At 41.0% G+C, this 18,049-nt stretch overlaps 1 protein-coding gene across 11 annotated transcripts in view; it reads right to left on the bottom strand.

Annotated features, from left to right (window-relative positions):
- Nucleotides 1-18,049, bottom strand: part of LOC133465315 (transcription factor 4-like) — a 193,873-nt gene that overhangs the window by 55,312 nt on the left and 120,512 nt on the right. For 2 of the 11 annotated variants that reach the window (XM_061748012.1, XM_061748013.1), the window contains exon 1: nt 3,787-4,004. The exons of 8 other annotated variants lie outside the window; for them this stretch is intronic. In XM_061748012.1, the coding sequence (XP_061603996.1) occupies nt 3,787-3,855 (69 nt within the window). In that variant the 5' untranslated portion in view covers nt 3,856-4,004. Of the gene's footprint in view, nt 1-3,786; nt 4,406-18,049 lie in introns of those variants that run through there. One more of the 11 variants, XM_061748006.1, reaches the window with a different exon arrangement.

The raw sequence follows: 18,049 nt of genomic DNA, 5'->3' as shown, positions 1-18,049 counted from the left end.
GAGGCCCGAGAATCAGAACAATATCTCCTCAAATAAAATAAAACTTCTTGAATATATTGAAAAAATATATATACTTGGTGTGACTGTCTGTATCCGCAGCATCACTGTCAGATAATTTGATGCCGAAGGATTATTGTCTAAGTGCAGAGTGCAATACCTCCACACAGAAACTAAAACAAATCTTAAAGACACCAGAGAAAACCTAAACGACCCAGTTGAAAAACGCAGGGCTGAATTTACAAAACACACAATGCTGTAAAAAGAAGTCCAGCAATGAGTGACATCGCTTATATCCATACTACAAATATGCACTGATTGGAATTAGAATGCACAAACAGAAACATTAACACACATTAACACACATGAACAATAAAATCATCCAGTTTTCTTTCTCTATGGTCGCTATTTTCCGTGTGTGCTCGCATGCTGGATTATTCAAATTGTACTTTGCATATTTAGGAAGGTGTGTATTTAAAAGCGTACACACTCTCCAAAGACAATTGTTTTGACTGGTACACCCAGTACAAGGGACGCAAATGGAGTCAGAGGCCTACACACGCACACACACGCACACACACACACACGCACACACACACATGCACGCACACACATACAAATGTTTCTGTTTATAAAGTCTGTATAACATGCAGTGATCTAATTCCAGCCTACCATGCACATAACATCCACAAACAATAAGTACATAATGACAATCACAGACAGACACACACGCACACACACCAAAACGTTTTTATGTAAAGTAATTAAAACACCTAAACAGGATAAGCAGTTATAGAAAATGAGCGGATGTATATAATTATCGATATAATACCTGCTTATTATATCGATTATTATTATTATATGCTAGAGGCCTGTATGCAAATCATTTCAAAGGCTAGCTTTAGCTTTGTTTATGTGTTCATATTTGTTAGTTGATGTCTGTGATTCAATTCATCTACTTATCTCATAAAAAAAGCAATCACATCGGGAGGGGTTGCCCTTGACCTCTGACCTCTCTCCTAACAAGTACAAGTGACGAAGGGACCGGAAGGTAAAATTTGGATATAAATACTTTTACATTCAATTGATGTGACTAATTTCTCTTTAGGTAGAGATATGTGATGTAGATAATTCCAGGTAACATGAATTTGAAATGAATAAATCAAAAATATTTGTAATATGATTATCAAAAGGAGAGAGCCAAAAAGCAACAAAAGCAGCAAGTAAACTGCCGGCATGCAACATCATCACTTAAAGTGTTTAAAGTGTTTTTTTGTGTGTTTTTTTTTTTTTTGCTCTAGCAGGACAGTGACAGCGGACTGCAAGATTTTGGCAGGCTTCTTCGGGACCCTCCTAATTAAAACTTACTGAATATTCAAATGTTGTGTTAGCATAACAATAGCCGGCTGGCCGGCCCGGTTTTAAATGAGGCCTTTTGTTTTATCCCAGCTTTCTGTTGCCTCATTAAGCAGCCGGAGCTTAAGTTAGCGAGCTGACAGCCGCGATCCGAAGCGCAGGCCTCGGCCCTCGCCCTCCTCTTCTCCTCCTGGCCTCTCCTCCCCCACACTCAAACACTCCCAAGCCAAAGCCCCAGTTCCAGCTTTTCAGCGTTTGGTCTCTGCGGGCCCGGCTCACGGCTGCTGCAGCACATCCGTCCAGGCATTTCTGTCTCTTCTCTCAACCCCCCGACAACTCTGAACCCCCCACCCCCCATCCCCACGCTACACAACACACAGACTACAGACTCGCCTCCACACAGCCACACTGTGCCCAAACCCAAAACTTGGCCTTGCGAAAACCTCCAAATATACAGGACACAATAAGACAAACAACATTTGGTTATCACAGTGTTTCTCTGCCTGATTCGTGTGTTTCACTTTTTGCCAACAGACATGGAGTGTAAACAAGCTGTGATACAGACAGGGAGAGTGAGACGGGGAGGGGGGTAGGGTGGGGGGGGAGTGTGGCTAGAAAGGAGCTTGGCACTGGATCAAGACCGTCGGCACAATGTGCCATCCGACAGCCAGCCACCAAACAAAGCGGTGCCACACCGAGCCCCGTGGCAGCGCTGAGCTGGAGACCGCTGCAACCGAGAGAAGCCGCGGAGATAAAAAGGAGAAAGAGGGGGAGAAAAAGTAGGAGAACCCGTGGCCCGTAGTTGACTGCAAGAACCGAAGTATTCGATGGCTTGGTGGAGGCCGAAGACCTGCCGGGCGTCAAGCATACAGAGGCTGAGTGTTGGTGAGTGTTCAGACAACGGAGGCTTTGTGGAACCCCACTGAGTTCACTCGCTGGAGTTTAACACGCTTGGCAACGGAAATCATGTAAAAAAAAAAAAAAAAAAAAAAAAAAAGAAAATAGCCCACCTTCATGAAATGAGACTAGACATCCACGTCGGACCAGTGTCATGTACATTTGCTCGTAGAGATAAATATGAGATGTATTTCAAACATAGCATAAAACACATTTTCTCTGTGCCCGACATTTTTGTTTTATTAAATATGGTCATCTTTTTTTCAAGACATTTTTGGGCCGTATTAACGGCAAAATTGTGTCAGTGCATTACAAAGCAAATTTGGACACATTTATTTTTGGGGATGACTGATGTAAGTTGGGGAAAAAAAATTCCTTACTTTTAACCTGAAAAGTTAGAAGTGCAGCAAATGCAGTCAGAACTAACACTCCCGTGTGGCAGGTGAATTTGGGGAAAATGACCACCTTCCATCTTAACTGACCTCGCAACCTTGCGGTCATCGCTGCTCCTTTCGAGAAAGCCGTGAAATTCACGATTCTCATGTCTGCCCCCTCCCCGTTGCCCTAAATCACCTCCTTCGCGTTCTGTTTTACGGGTGAGGGTCAATGGGGGGCACCTGACAAGAGTTCGAACACCTCATAATGTTTTTAGGGGCTTCTTTTTTTTTCTTTTTCTAATTACAAAATTGTAAAAATGTCACATCTATGTGTATTTATTTTTGCTCTTAGAAAAACGTGTAATGACAAGCAACAATAGACAACCATAATAAAGATACAATAAAATACAGGGTAACAAATAACTTAGTACCTGGCACCAATTATTTTTGATAAGTGCTTTTGAAAAAAAAATACAAATAAAATGTCGCATTTAACTAATGCATTTCAAGCCCTGATAATTAATGATCATTTGAATGCATGCCAATCTTCATTTCATCTTCACTGACGATTTTAGGCAAAAAGGAAATCAAAATATGCAATCTAGAAAAAATGTCGCTCCAGTTTGACAGCCACGAGCACCATTGCGCCCTTTGCCTAACAAGACTCTTATCTATTTAGATGTGCACATCCATTTGGATAATTGGAAACAAGTGATGGAGAGAGAGAGAAAGAAAGCGAGAGAGAGAGAGAGAGAGAGAGAGAAGAGAAATAAATCTCCGCGGTGGATTATTTCGGTGGAGACATTTGCGAGCTTGATACGCAAAATTGTTAAATGAGCACGCACGTTGTATATTGTGCGTCATGTCCCCATGCGTCCCCTGCCGCGCACGCACGCACGCACGCACGCAGGCAGGCAGGCACGCGCGCGCACTTGAACGCGTCCCAATATAACACTGAGGGCCAACGGGAAGTGGCGGTCGCACCTTGACGCGCTCGAAGTTGGAGCGTCGCTTCGCATTCACGCCTCGTTTCTCCTCCTTCCTCCTCCCAGATGCTCATATGCAAGTTAAAAGGGAAAAAAAAAAAAAAAAAAAAAAAGGGGGGGGGGGGGGGGGGGTAACAAAAACAAAAAAAAGGAGAAGACGGAAGAGTACTTACCGCTTTGCCATTGTAGTAGTACATGAGTGAGCTGCCTGTCATGCCCGGGATGGTGTACGCACAATACATCGTTCCTGTCCGCCGCAGAAACACCCAAAGCAAGTCTTCTCCCCTTCAGCGTTGGTTCCCCCGCTTGCGCGCTGCGTGTTGGTTTCGCTGAAACTGGTCCTGGGTCGCGTGCTGTCGTCGCGCCTTCGCCTCTTTTCCCTGTGGCCTGCGCTAACTTTTCTCGCTGTGTTTTTTCGGCCGACAATTCCTTCAGTTGCATTTTCCCATATGGCCGAGCAGAGGCGCGTGGAATATGCAAAGTGGGGAGGGAGAGAGAGCGCGGAGTGCCCCTCCCCTCCCCTCCCCTCCCCTCCCCTCCTCTCCTCCTCCTCCTCCGCCTCATCGGTGGGCGCAGGCGAGGACGCGCACGCAGGTCCTCGCGCACGCGCACGAAGTTGCCTCCGCTCTTCCAGCGAAATGTGGAAAGCACCTCCCCGCCTTTGACCTGAGCCGTTACCGTTTTCCACTCTCCTCGTCTCCCACTCCTCTTCATCCCTTCTTTCCTCGCACTTTCTTCCTTCTTCCCCCCTTTTCTCTTTTCTCCCCTACTTCCCCGTCCGCTTGTTTTCTCCTAATTTGATCCCCTCTCCATAAATCCACCTCCCACCTCCTCCTGTTTTACTCTCATCTTATCCATCCCTTCTTGCAACTTTTCCTCCTTTTTTCCTCCACAACAGCCTCCATGCCCTCCCACTTCTCATTCTCATATCATCTTCGTCGACCCCCCCCCCCCCCATTTTACCATCCCTTCCTCTCTTTTCCAATCTATTTTATTCAACTTATTTCATCCACTTCTTCCATACTAAACCTATACTGTTTTCTCTCCCTCCTTAAATTCCATCCCTTGTTTTAATATTAGCAGAGGCCTGGTACAGAAAAAAAAAAAGTTTTCATGTTAAAAATAGATTTAATGTCTCTAGGAATGTGCTTCTATTTGGACACATATCTGATTATTTTGTAGATTAAAGATATCCTGTTTGCCTTGCTAAGATTTCATATTAATAATTGGAACTATGCATTCAATACTTTTGTTTTCACATTTTGTCCACATGCCGGAGCTACTGCATGTCTCGTACAAGCCTAATTAGATTTAAAGAAGACAAGAATATATTACATATTCATGTAATATGTCAGTGCAATTTTATGGACTACAGCAGGGGTGTCAAATTCATTGGAATTCAGGGGCCACATTCACCTCTATTTGATTTCAAGTGGGACATACCGATTATATTTATGGCCTCATACGCTATGAATAATGACAATTCATTTTGTTTTGTACATTTGGAAAATATTCCAATTGTTTGATTATAATCTCATTGCGTTTTTGTTTGTTTGTTTGTTTACAAATCATATGAGCAATCTGATTTTTTTACGACCAAAAATGAGTGCAATTTCAACAATATAACCGTATTAATCAGTTTTGCATTTACACATGTGCAATTGATTATAGCGGAGCTACAGCAGACTTTTTTTTTTTTTAAAACAACAAGATCTAGAAATCATTTCAAATTAATGTAAATTTCCACATCCATCTGGAAATCTTGACAACCTCAGCGGACTCATCACACCCTACAAAAGGAACCTTCTAGAAAGAATGTGCAGTTATCCCCTGTCTTGTAAGCTGTCGACTGACATTTTGCAATATTTTGCATTCTTCAAATACTTTTACAGGAGGCACCGTACTCATTTCCACAGAACTGTAGTGCAAAAGTGGCAGCACATTTGATATGAAGTAGGTTTTCTTTGGAGTTCATATCTGGAGTCCAATCCTGAGCAACAGCCATTTTTAGAATGTCATTTGAGTGGTAAGTGGTCATTTAAGTGGTCGTCAGTGCGCCCTCCGGTGGAAGAAATGATCAACAACAGTTACTTTTATTGAAAATTTGCAGTTAATGGTTCCTTGCCCCGTGGGCCGGATTGGACCCCCTGATAGGGTGGTTCTGGCCCCTGGGCCATACATTTGACACCCATGGACTATGTGATCTCGACTCGTAATATAAGCGTGAATCTATTTAATGACGAAGTGTTTCCATGTTTATTTACATTGTGCCATTAGCATCTTTTTTTTTATTGTCGTCAACAGGAAGTGCTATTTGTGCTGTTACTGCTTTAAAAAAAAAAATTTCTCAAGTGTGAGCAGCATATCAGGGCAGAAAGCACATCATATTTTTAAACGAGCTAATTTGTCATTGATGCAATTAAAATGTGTCTTTCGCCTCAAAATACAGTGCAACCTCTAAAGCTGGTTTGGATATTTTGAACATTTGTCAGCATTGCGTGGCAACTCTATACCTTCATTATTTGGCACGTAAAGAAAGTGTATAATTGGCATTACATATTAATAAATGGTTAACTTACGTGAATGTCCCGTACGCATGACATAATGTTTCTTAAAATTGTGTGCCCCTTTAATAAAGGTTTTATGATGGCGACTGAGTGCACATATTGCTACTTCTGAACATGTTTCCTCGTATCTGTTAAATGCGGCTCCCTTTAACATGAACCGTGTTTTTTTTGTTGTTGTTGTTGTTTTTTTTTTACATAGTTAAGGTGTGCAAATATTTCTTTTCTGTTTTGATTTCTGTATTATATTCACTTTTGTATATTTTAATCACTAATGGTAGTGAGTTATTTAGTTTGTGCTTACCAAGTGCCATACAAATCTGTTGCTGGGTGGGTAACGCACCAAGGATTAACCCTTTAAATGTTGCTATGAAGTTGTTCCGTTGGATTGTGTTTCGAACCCTCTACTCAGTGCGATTGAAACCTATGAAGCTTTTTCTAATCTTGTTTATTAATGTGGCGTACAGACGATCTCTTAAGGGTCTACCCTGTCTTGTTGAATATCAGCGGGCATAGGTGGGATGTGATTCATAGGAAAATGGCGCAGTTTGTTGACTTACTCACAACAAATATTTAAACCGATTCACTGAGAGGAGAAAATAGTCCAAAACAGATTCCATAATGCCATTGGGAACGTGAAACACCATCTGTTTTTGTTTTATTTATTAAATGATTGTTTTCAGTTGTTTTCTTTTTTGGCACAATGATGGCGCATAGTGATTGTTTTGAATGACCTTTTATTTTACTTTAACAACTCAGACAAACTTTGTGTGTCAAGGAGTGTTTAAAACATGCTTATGTTTAATTTCCAATGGTCAGATGGTTTTGTGATAATTGAAGGGAGACTTTATTCTAAGACTTAACTTACTGTTACTACAACATAAAGGATTGTTATCGTTTTACCTCCCACTGAAACATGCACGTTTGTCTGGGGGGGGGGAATGTGAAAACTGACTTATTGGAGTTTATGTTATTCCATAACACTGTTGAACATTTTTAGGTGTTTAACAATTTTTGAAATGTGTATTGTACTGTACAGTTTAGCCAAGTAAATGCGTTCACAATTAACATACTGTAACATAGTTAACTTGTGTTCAAAGAGCAAATGTTTTATGAGTTCTGCAGCTAGTACAGCAAACTCCATGATGATTATGCAGCAACTTGGATAGGATACACATTACATACGGTATAAAATCGTTAACTTTTATGAAACCATGCTAGTCTCTTTCAATGGTAATGATGCATTGAGTTTGAGGTACAATGGAACCTCAGAATCCGAAGGGTTTGCTCGTCAAACAATGAAAAAAAAAGGGAACTCAATTTTGGAAGGCAAAACCATCAATCCTTTGTGCATCCACTTGTGCATTTTTTTTGCAAGACTTACATTAGTGAGCAGCTAAATGATGAACTTCACAGGTGTGTTTCCTTTAGGATTTAATGTGTTGTATGTTTTTTGGAAGACTTATTCCAGTAGCCACCAAGAAGCGTACCAAGGATGGCAAAAAGGGAAAAATGCGTTGATGACCAAAGAATGGGAAATTTAAATTACCTAGAAGTGCAAAACAATATGGATGTCTCCATTGTTTTTCCGCAATACAATATGCATGATCCGACAGTATTATAAATAATCTCCCTATTCACGTCCCAACAAACATCTGTCACTGTCGTTAAAATTAACAATGCACAATTGTTTTATATTTGATTATTAATAATGGCAAACATCTTTTTGCACTAGAATCTCAGTTAAAATGTACAGAAAATAAGCTATGATTATGGTTGAAGTTTGTTCTAAGGAATTTTATCTCAATTTATTTCTTATGGACGTTTTTTTTTTTTTTTTTTGAAAGACAACAGAAAACATGATGACCAATGTCCTGTTAAGCAGCATAGTTTGAACTTTGGAGGGACAACTAGTCACACTGAAACATTAATCATTTGCTTACGCCATTTCTACACACCTCAGAGTCACAACACGTTACTTTTGGAAATTCAAGATTCTTGTTTGATAATCGACATCACCTAGTAAGAAATAATGGAAATGCTCTTGCTAAACCATACACCGCAGTTGACAACACAACCTGTCCGATTTTAAACTGGTACAATTAACCATCGTTATATTCACTCTCTCTTTTCGCTCCTCATATGATTAGCTTTTTCATGTCCAATCATTCCCTGTTTCTCTCCAAATGCCCCTGAGAAGCTGATAATGTGCATCAGATGCACTGATTTTGCATTGAGCTTCAGGGACTTGCTCAAATATGAAAAGCTGCGCTAAATTGAAGCAGCAGATGCTTACGCTTACACTACCTACACGCATCGATACGTAAAATCAATTTATAGCGACTTCTTATAGTTGAATTCAAACACGTTAATAGAAACTTTCCCAAAAGGAGCCTCATGTCATATCAGTCACCTCCCAAGCTTACATAATGATGATGGCATCACTTTGACATCACCCGAAATGTGGCAAAGGAGCCACATAAGAGATGGTTTCTACATGGAAAATTAGTGGGTTTTGCAGACTGACTACATGAAAAATAAAAACAAGAAAAAAACAACACAAAAACGATGGATGTAAAAATTGGAGACAAACAGAAGACAGATGTACTTGCAATCACCACAACAGACAAGACAGGGTTTCAGTCTCCCTCAATTTCATTTTAATATTATCATCACTCATCCTATTAAAACAAATAGTAGAGTCCAAAACAAGCTAGCAGAGTTCCCAAACCCCTCTTCAAACCCCTTCTCTGTCACTCATGCTCTCCATCGCTCCCCGATCTTCCTTTGGCTTTAATTTGATTAAAACGCGAGCGGCAGGAAGGGGAGGGAGGGCTGATGCACATCTAATAAGTGGACCATCTGTCTGCAGCACTGGCAGCCTCCCAGCATTGTACCCAACCAGACTGAATGGGAAATGAAGAGAGAGATGGAGGGAGGGAGGCAGGAATGAAGATCAAGAGGAAAAGTATATTGAGAGCAAAAAAAAACAAAAAAACAAAAAAAACAGGGAACCGGTTGAGGACAAATACGCAGACGCATTTTCTATTTTGTCTAACTGCTGCTTGGTCAACAAACCTGCAGGAGTGATGAAGAAGAGCGAAGAGGAGAAGGGCAAAGAGACCAAAATGGGAGCAGAAAAGGAGGAAGGAAAGCGACAGAGTCAAACAAAATAAGGAAAAGAGCAAATGAAGGGATGACGTTGGAGAGGAGAAGACGGGATGAGGGGGAAAAAGCCAATAGTGAGAGATGGAGACAAGAAATTCTTAGAAAATAATTGAGTGGAAAAAAAGGAAGTGGAAAGAATTGATAGGAATGAGACCAACAAGGAGGAAAGACAAGGACGAGGCAGATGGAAAATGCAAGTATTGGACAATAAGGGGAGAAGGAAAGAAAGCAGATGAGGAAAAGCAGACAGCACAGCCAAAGAGAAGTAAGGGGTCCTCAAACTCGGTCTTCCTGTCTGCCCACCTTCCCTCATCCTCCTGCTTTCGCTTCTACTTTGTCACACCCTTCCTTTCCGTTTGTTACTGGCTTCCTCGGCATGCTCTTCTTCTGCTTCTCCCTCACTCCCTTGCTGATCAGCCTCCCAAGCTTCCTCTCATGTTCTGTCCTCTTCTTCCAATTCCAGCATCCTCCACTTGCTTCACCATTGGTTCAATGCTCTCTCTTCCTCCCCTTCCTCATCTTTCTCTTCTTTGGTCAGAAAATGACGCGTAATCCCATATGGAATTATCTCACATTTCCTCCTGATTTCGCGCAAAGGGATTTCCCTACTTATTACGTCGCTCAGTCGTTGATCTCGCACTCATTTGGCTTTTTTCATTTTTATTTTTTGGGTCTTCCACCATTGTCTCCTCCACCTTTGGAAGCACTAAAACTCACGGACCAACAAACAGAGTGAACTGAACTGGCCTTGTTCATTGTAAACGGAAGGAGGAGAAGTTGGTGTACTATCACGTTGTCGATGCTGCCCTCCTTTGTCATTTCTGACCTGACGGTTCTTCTCAAATCATCACAGCCAATTACAAATATGCATGTATTTGATAGCCCTAAAAGGGATATACTGTATTTGCAGGATATTTTAAATGCTAGTGATCTTGTTTTTCGAGTTTCTTTAGTGTATGTCGAGCTGTCTTTATCTGGTTTTTCTTCTTTGTTTTATATCGGATATGTGATTAGGCTCCAGACCTTCCTCGTCATGCTCATTGTGTTCAACTTTGCACAAACGGACACCTACACTCTCCACATCCCCACACACTCAAGTGGAGAGGGTAGGAAGGAACCTGTCGTGCTGTTTTTATTGTTATGTTTTTGTCATTTATGACTTGACAGTGAATAACTTAACTCAACTGAACATATGCATGTGTTTTATCGGCCTACTCGCGACACACTTTCAGTACAAGAGTCATCGCTGATCGTAATGCTGTAGTTTGTAACTGCTGATTTAATCTAAACCAGTGGTTCTCAACTGTTGCCGCCCTGAGATCTCCGTTTTCCTATTGCCGCTCAGTCACGACCCACTTTTACAAAAGTGAACAACAACAAAGAATACTATTGTTTAAAAATAGCCTTTCAAAACACACGGATATCCTACTTTTTAAGCATAACTACACAAGTTAAAAATAAATACATGCTCACATGTTCAAAGTGCCTTCCACGGCACCTTATTAGAAAACATGACAACTGCATGTACAAATATGAATATCTTGCCACTGATTTCTTCTTTTTACGAAAGTGCAACATCAACAGTTAGTCTTCTTTTTCGGAAATTAAAGATGCAGACCAAACAGGGGCATTTTAACAGTCTGAATTACGCTATTAAAAACACCGAGGCCGTTTTGAAAATGTTTAAATGCTGCGAGTAATTGCGTTTGTCATGGATGCCTGTTAAATGAATGGGTTACACGTAAAATATGTCACCGCTGATGGTGACGTAACCCGAATTTGTATGCAAGTCAGAACGTACCATGGTCTATCACTTACCTATGCTAATGCAGTACTAATACATATTTGTAAGAAAAACACTACCGAGGCCATAGATATAAAACAATCCAATTTAAAAAAAAACAAAAAACAAACAGCAAATATGGCGCTAGCTGAGGCGCCTTTTTGTACCACCGGGAAACTTATTTTTAACCCATCTGGAACCTGGAAAAGTCGGATGTCCGTACCATCGTAAACAGAAAATCCGCTGTTATTTTTTGACGACCTTACTACGACCCACCCGAAATGGTTTCACGACCCGCTTTTGGGTCCCGACCCACTAGTTGAGAATCATAATGATCTAAACTAAGCTTTTACTGCCAGTTCAATAAAACCCGAGGACAGATCTCTTCCTAGGCCGAACCTTTTGTCACGTAGGTGCCGGTTCAGTTAGCCATCTTCTGTTGAGCAGTTTTTAATAATTATATACAAAAAAAAAAAAAAAAAAAAAACACATTCCTGGATCCGGATTGAAATCTGTAAATATCTTTCCTCGCTTCATACTACGCCCCTTAACAAAGTTTTGTGCAAATGATTTTAGCAGTTGACTGATACAGTTATGCATACATCCAAGTCGGTGGCGCGCATAGGCTGACTGTAGCTGTCAGGTTGTCACAAGAAATCCAATAGAGCATGTTAATGAGGTTCTACCTGAAGCTAAAATAATCAGGAGTTGTTTAATTAAAGCCGCATAAAAATACTGAAAAGTGATTCTTATGTAATTCACGGTGTATTTGCTAGTAGGTGAATGGTGCGTTTAATAGAAATAAGTAATTGTCCATATTTTACAGTCGTGCTAGCATGTTAATGGATGACATTAATTGGTGGCAGAATAATGTCTGACACGGAAAGTGAAATAAATTAGTTTATATAGTGTACAAGATGAGTACAACTAAAAGAAGATTGTGTTTTGCTTTTTCTCGCTCGGCTGGAATCAGGCTTAAAAATAACGTATGGCCTTAGTTCCGATGCCGAAAATCAGATGCTAATTTTCGTCAAAATACAAACTGAACAGTGGAAGAGAGTACACAACGTGTTTGGAGAGGGCGGTTACGTGTGTCTGTGAAGTGAGTCTTTGAGAGTCTCAATAAAGTGTTTGTGTGCGCGTGTGGCATCCGCCGCAAAACTCGGTAAGCTCAGAGCCGAGATAGAGGCGAATGCACGCACGCACGCTGCTGCACGCTAATTATGTATGCATGATTTAATCTGCAACTCAATAATATGCAAATATATTCATATGTTAGTTTCTTAATTAAAAATGCAAAGCAGCCCTTATGGTGATTTTTCTGTGATTTTCCTTTCAGCCTAACAAACGGAACGTTTTGAGAAATTCTACAAACTGGAGGGGAAATGCTATGGTGGGGGTTAACAAAAAGAAATACAACTTCCTCTAGTAGCTTGTTGAATGAAAGGAAATGTATGTTAAATGCGCATGCGCTGGTTAATTACAGTATATGCATGTTATGTTATTTGTAATTTTTTTTTCTGGCTTGTGACAAGAAACTTTTGTCTATTTGCGAAAACTTAATGCATATTATGTCATTAGCGTGCAGAGAATCATCTGATGCATAGGAATTTTGTGAATCGTCAATAAACCTTTCTCCTAATATTTGTTGTGCTGTTGTTTTCCTTATGTGTGTGTCTGCCCTACATTTATTGCTGCCAATGTCTTGTCCTTTCTTTACTGTGTGGGGCAACAAGTCCTCTGCTCTAATTTGACAAAGCAGCAGCGTTGTGAGCATTGTTTATCATCTGCCATTGACTGGCGACCAGTTCAGTGTGTACCCCACTTCGCACCCAAAGTCAGCTGGGATAGGCTCCAGCTCACCCGTGACCCTAATGAGGACAAGCGCAATTGAAAACGGACAGATGGAGGTCACATGATGAAGGTCACTGGTGGAGGGGTTCACACGGCTGAATTTCATGCAGCCAGAGCGGGAGCAATTCCCACTCACTGAACAGAGGTGTGTGTCAAAGATAGTTTGTCTGCTTCTACGGTCGTGTTTCCAAGCCTTTATTAAATCGGCGCACATATTTACATCACAAAAATCCCACGGCACACCGCCCCAAAACAAAAAAAAAAACAATAAATAAGTCACAAAAAGAATAAATACTGAAATAATGATGATCTTTTCAGCACTCGTGAATGCAGTGAAATCCGAACACAAAGCAAAAAGCCACGGCTGACTCGTAGTAGGGATGGCAACAGGTGGATACAAACTTGAACTGTACATCCTAGCAGCTGATGAAGGATCATTTCATTGTTCTGTCACTGTACGGACCCCCGCATATTCACCTATACGCAAACTTAAAAGAAAATAATCCCAATGTTTTTCTTTTTGTTGCTTTCTTTTTTTTTGAGGGGGAACCAACCCAACCGAATCACAAATGCTATAACTGTGATTGACAGACTCAGCGTGAGGAAATGCCGGAAAGCAGGGATGAAGTTTCACACTCCACGCAGCATGTTGTGTTGAAAGCAATGTCGCTGTCTTGAGTATTTTTTAGCCATACTGTAAACCACAGCAGAACCCGATGCTGACGCCGGCACACCTCTAGTCTTCCGAATGAGGGCTGTTGTGGTGTAAAAGCTCACAAAGAGCAATAATCCACTTTTGCTGGCTAAATAAACAACAAAGAACAATACAGATTTATAAGTGAACCACAGTAACCTGAAAACATATTGTAGCCAGTCAGATTCTTAGTATTTTTCATTTCAATGTGCTTTTGTTGTGTTTTTTGAAGCATCACTAAGAAAGAAAATTAAAATCGCTTCAACAAATAAAAAAAAAACGTCCAATTACTGTGTGGTAAGCTTCGCACAATATTTAACATCAAAGAGGACATGTTATGCTTTCCCCCCAATTTTAAACAGTTCCAAGGTGTCTTAATATCAGGTGATTGGCATGTTTTCGTCCAAATACCCAAATGATGAAGAATCATTTATGTCCAGGGCAAAATCAGCTGGTTTTAGGAGTGAGATCTGTCCCATGCAGTGAGCCAGCCCTCATCCCAACCAACCCACTAGATCTGCTGAATCCTTGGACTGTCCAAACGACACCCAGAAGCTTATTTATGTCAACATCGTGCTTTTCCGTCGACCTTCCTTTTGTTCCCATGTCCCGTTTTTCACGTTTTTTTTAATTTTATTCTAGTTGATTTCTTTTGGTGTTATGTTTGCGTCCTTGTCTACTTTGTCCATATGTTTGTCTATTTTAACCTTTCTTTCTTAATTTTGCATGTTTATGTGTTTGCGAAGCGCTTTGTAACGCCGTGTTTTAAAAAGTGCTACATAAATAAAACCTTCCTTACTTACTGCTGGCTCAACAACAATCAAGCCATCAAGTCATTTATTAGAAGCTGATATAATGCTGATATTATTCCAATTTAAACACATCACTCCCACACACATAATTAAAGTGAGCGCCTATAGAGATTCAATTGCATTATCCCTGGTGGAAGCGCCGCTTCATCATAGAAACAGGCCCACACTTGAATTATTCCAGCACTGTGGCACATGCCATTGCCAAACACGAATACCCCCACCTCCGTGGCGACAACTCAACTGGACATTATTATACCGTTATCATACTAAATATTTACTTGGCTCTTTAATTTCACACTTGATGGGTGGGCAGGCACTCAAGAGATCCAACAATCCGTATGTAATATATATCAAAAAGTACATTTCCCATCGTATGTCCTCTTTAATATGGTTAAACCTATGAGGACTAATTAACAATCTGTTCTGAGAAGATGATCGACCTCTGATTTTTGCCATAGGAAATAATAAAAATTGAAATAATACATTCCAGGGTCAAACTGTCACTATCATAAAACCTTAATGACTCGAAGGCCATTTGTAAGTTATACTCTCCCATTCGTGACTGTCCTCCTTGTGTAAAATTAAGCTCATCAATGTTGAAGTTGAAACGCTCAGGTGATTTATGTTGCAGATGTGGCACACATCTCATTTGGAAATGTTCTGAACTGAAGCTAGCCGCTATTAAATGCAAAATAACATCTGTCCTTTCATTTTCTATACCGGTTGTCCTCATCAGGATCGCCGGTCAGCTGAACCCTATCCCAGCTGTCTTTGGGCGGAACGCAGGGTACACCCTGGACTGGTCACCAGTCAAATTGCAGAGCGCATATACGCAGCAAAAACAACAATTCACACTCACGTTCACACCGCTGGAAGATTCAGAGTCTACTATGCGCTTTTTGGAATGTGGGGAGAAGTCAGAGTACCTGAAGAAAACCCACACAATCACAGATATTTACATATACCGTAATTTCTCGTGTATAATGCGCACCCACAGAAAATATAGTGCCCCTCCCCCTCGACACACACACACACACACACACACTTAAATAGTTGACCTGTCTCTTTGGTCCACACAATACTCATAAGTGTTTGATCAGCCCCCCACCGGGGACTCAGACGTTTTTATGCAGATATTTGAACAAGCAGTTAGAGTTGTAAACAACGTCAACTGCTTAACAAGTGCTGTAAATGATCTCATGTTTTTTTTTTTCCCTCGGATCACAAATTCTCGAAAACAGCCTTTGACAGCTTGTCATGTTAAGATCACAGAGCAATTAGCTGTCAGCAGGCAGCACTCTCTGAATACTTGCTGGTGTTGTGCACAAGGTAACGCTCACTGAGAACTGATAATCAGGATAATCAACTGAAAGATAAATCAAATATCTAATCATAATCATGAGTAAAGTATATTACATTCAAAAGAAGACAATGTATGTTGAGCAGGAGTTGTGTATGTAACTACAAGCACGGTTTGCTATGTGGTGCTGCGTGTATGCGTCTGCCTGATACTACAGCCAAATACATGTACAGGAATGCACAGTGAAGATTCGACACAGTGTGCGACCGGCCTTTATACCGCATATGTGTGTGGGAGAGAGGTCCGTTTGGATGACACAAGCACACAAAATATCTACAGACTGAGATGGTTTCCTAAAAATCCAAAACGAATTTTTTTCAATAACAATCTGTCAACCAGGCCAAAAATCCACTCCAATCACTTCGGTGGGTTGCATTGGTAAAACATACATCCGTCTGTCAGTCTGTCTGTCAGTTGAAGACTCTAAATTGCCCGTGAGTGTGAATGGGTGTTTGTTTATATGTGCCCTGCGATTGGCTGGCGACCAGTTCGGGGTGTAGCCCGCCTCTCGCCGATCGATGGCTGGGATAGGCTCCAGCATACCTGCGACCCGAGTGAGGATAAGCGGTGTAGAAAATGGGTGGATGGATGGATGGAGTTGTCCTGATTCATTTTCCTGGTCATGTCACACATTGGCGAGGCGGACATTGTATATGCCAGTCGTATCCAATAGGCTGGTGCAAATGGCAGACTAGTGGCTGATGGCACCGTGCCTCAAGACAGAGAACTGGCAGGAACGAGTACTCAGACAGACAACACAAAAATGTTAGCAAAAACAACACGGTTAAAATGATCAGACAATTTGCATACATTTACATGCACGCATTTTTGCAATGCAGTCAGTACTCTGTGTTAACTATAAAATATTAAGAAATCGGTGTCAAACAAAGACGTTTTCATAATTAGATTATTGAAGTTACACATCGTTATTAAAGGAAGAAAACAAAAAACAACTCCCTCCTCACCACTCAGTGGCAAAGCAAATACTAGAAAACTTTTCCACAACACGTGCAGTATGTGGTGTACTGTGTGTAGTTACAGGGTAGATTAAGGAGGTCCTGGATGTGTAGTGATGCTCTTGTTGATGAAAAAAAAAATGTCTCATAGCGTTTGATATGTTTTCCAACTAAATTCTCGGGAGAACAAAAGCAAGAGTGTCCACGACTAGAGAAGACGCGACCACACACATCATTCAGCATCGGAAATATGAGAAGAAATTTACCCTTTAATTTTATTTGACGACATTAATTTAATCACTTCTCAATATTTATGTATATACTGTCAATTATTAAGATAAATATGATTATAGCCTTAATGAAAACTAATATTAAGACAAATTACATTCAAAAGCATTAAAGGCAACGTTCAGTTTGCACAGTAATCCATGAGGTCTGATTTAAGGATTAAAAAAAATAATAAAATACAGGATCTCCCTTTCGGCTTTTTTGAAATTCCAGTTTATTGTGATTGATTTCAGCAGATTACCACAAACTACTGCTAGTCATATATAACCACATGTCTTTTGGCGCCCTGGAAGGTCAGAGAGCCTCAGGCAATTGGCTACTGGTCATGTTTTGTAATCCATTCTTGGCATACGCACTTAACCTTTACAAGACAAATACGTCAGTAATCCAGTGTCTGCTACATAGATAATGCCACACTAATGGGGGACAGCAAATAGAACACGAAGCTGCTAAAATAGCAGAAGAAAGTTGTGGATCAAGCCAAGAGGGGAAAAGGCAAGGAAATGACCTTGATGACTATTGTGAGGACCTTACATCGGGGGCCCCAACCACAGTACTGGGCCGTAGAGACTGGTATGCAAATAGGAGTCTATGGAGTGTGGTGATGAAGTTCTGCCCCAATTAACGAAAATACAGTGATTCTGTCTTTATCGCAGCTTGCATGCGCTTTGCTGTTCACAGTGGGTTTTTTTTTTTTTCCGACGCAGGGCTCAACTAGTAGCCACACTTGCCCTGCCACTCTTCATCATGGTAACGAAAGCCGTACTCTGCATTGGCCCGCAGTACAGGAGGCGAGGTGAACAGAGCCTTATTTGCATGAGACAGGACCGCCCACTCACAACAGGCTAACTTCAACATGGTTCACAGACAGAATGACCACCCGAACGTGACTGGTAACCTGTCCAGAGTGCACCGTGCCTTTCGCTCAAAGTCACTTGGGATAGCCTCAAGCTCACC

This window comes from Phyllopteryx taeniolatus, chromosome 15, assembly GCF_024500385.1.
Source record: "Phyllopteryx taeniolatus isolate TA_2022b chromosome 15, UOR_Ptae_1.2, whole genome shotgun sequence".
NCBI lineage: Eukaryota > Metazoa > Chordata > Actinopteri > Syngnathiformes > Syngnathidae > Phyllopteryx > Phyllopteryx taeniolatus.
Note: the sequence above shows the minus strand (reverse complement) of the source record. Positions and strands in the feature narration are given on the sequence as shown.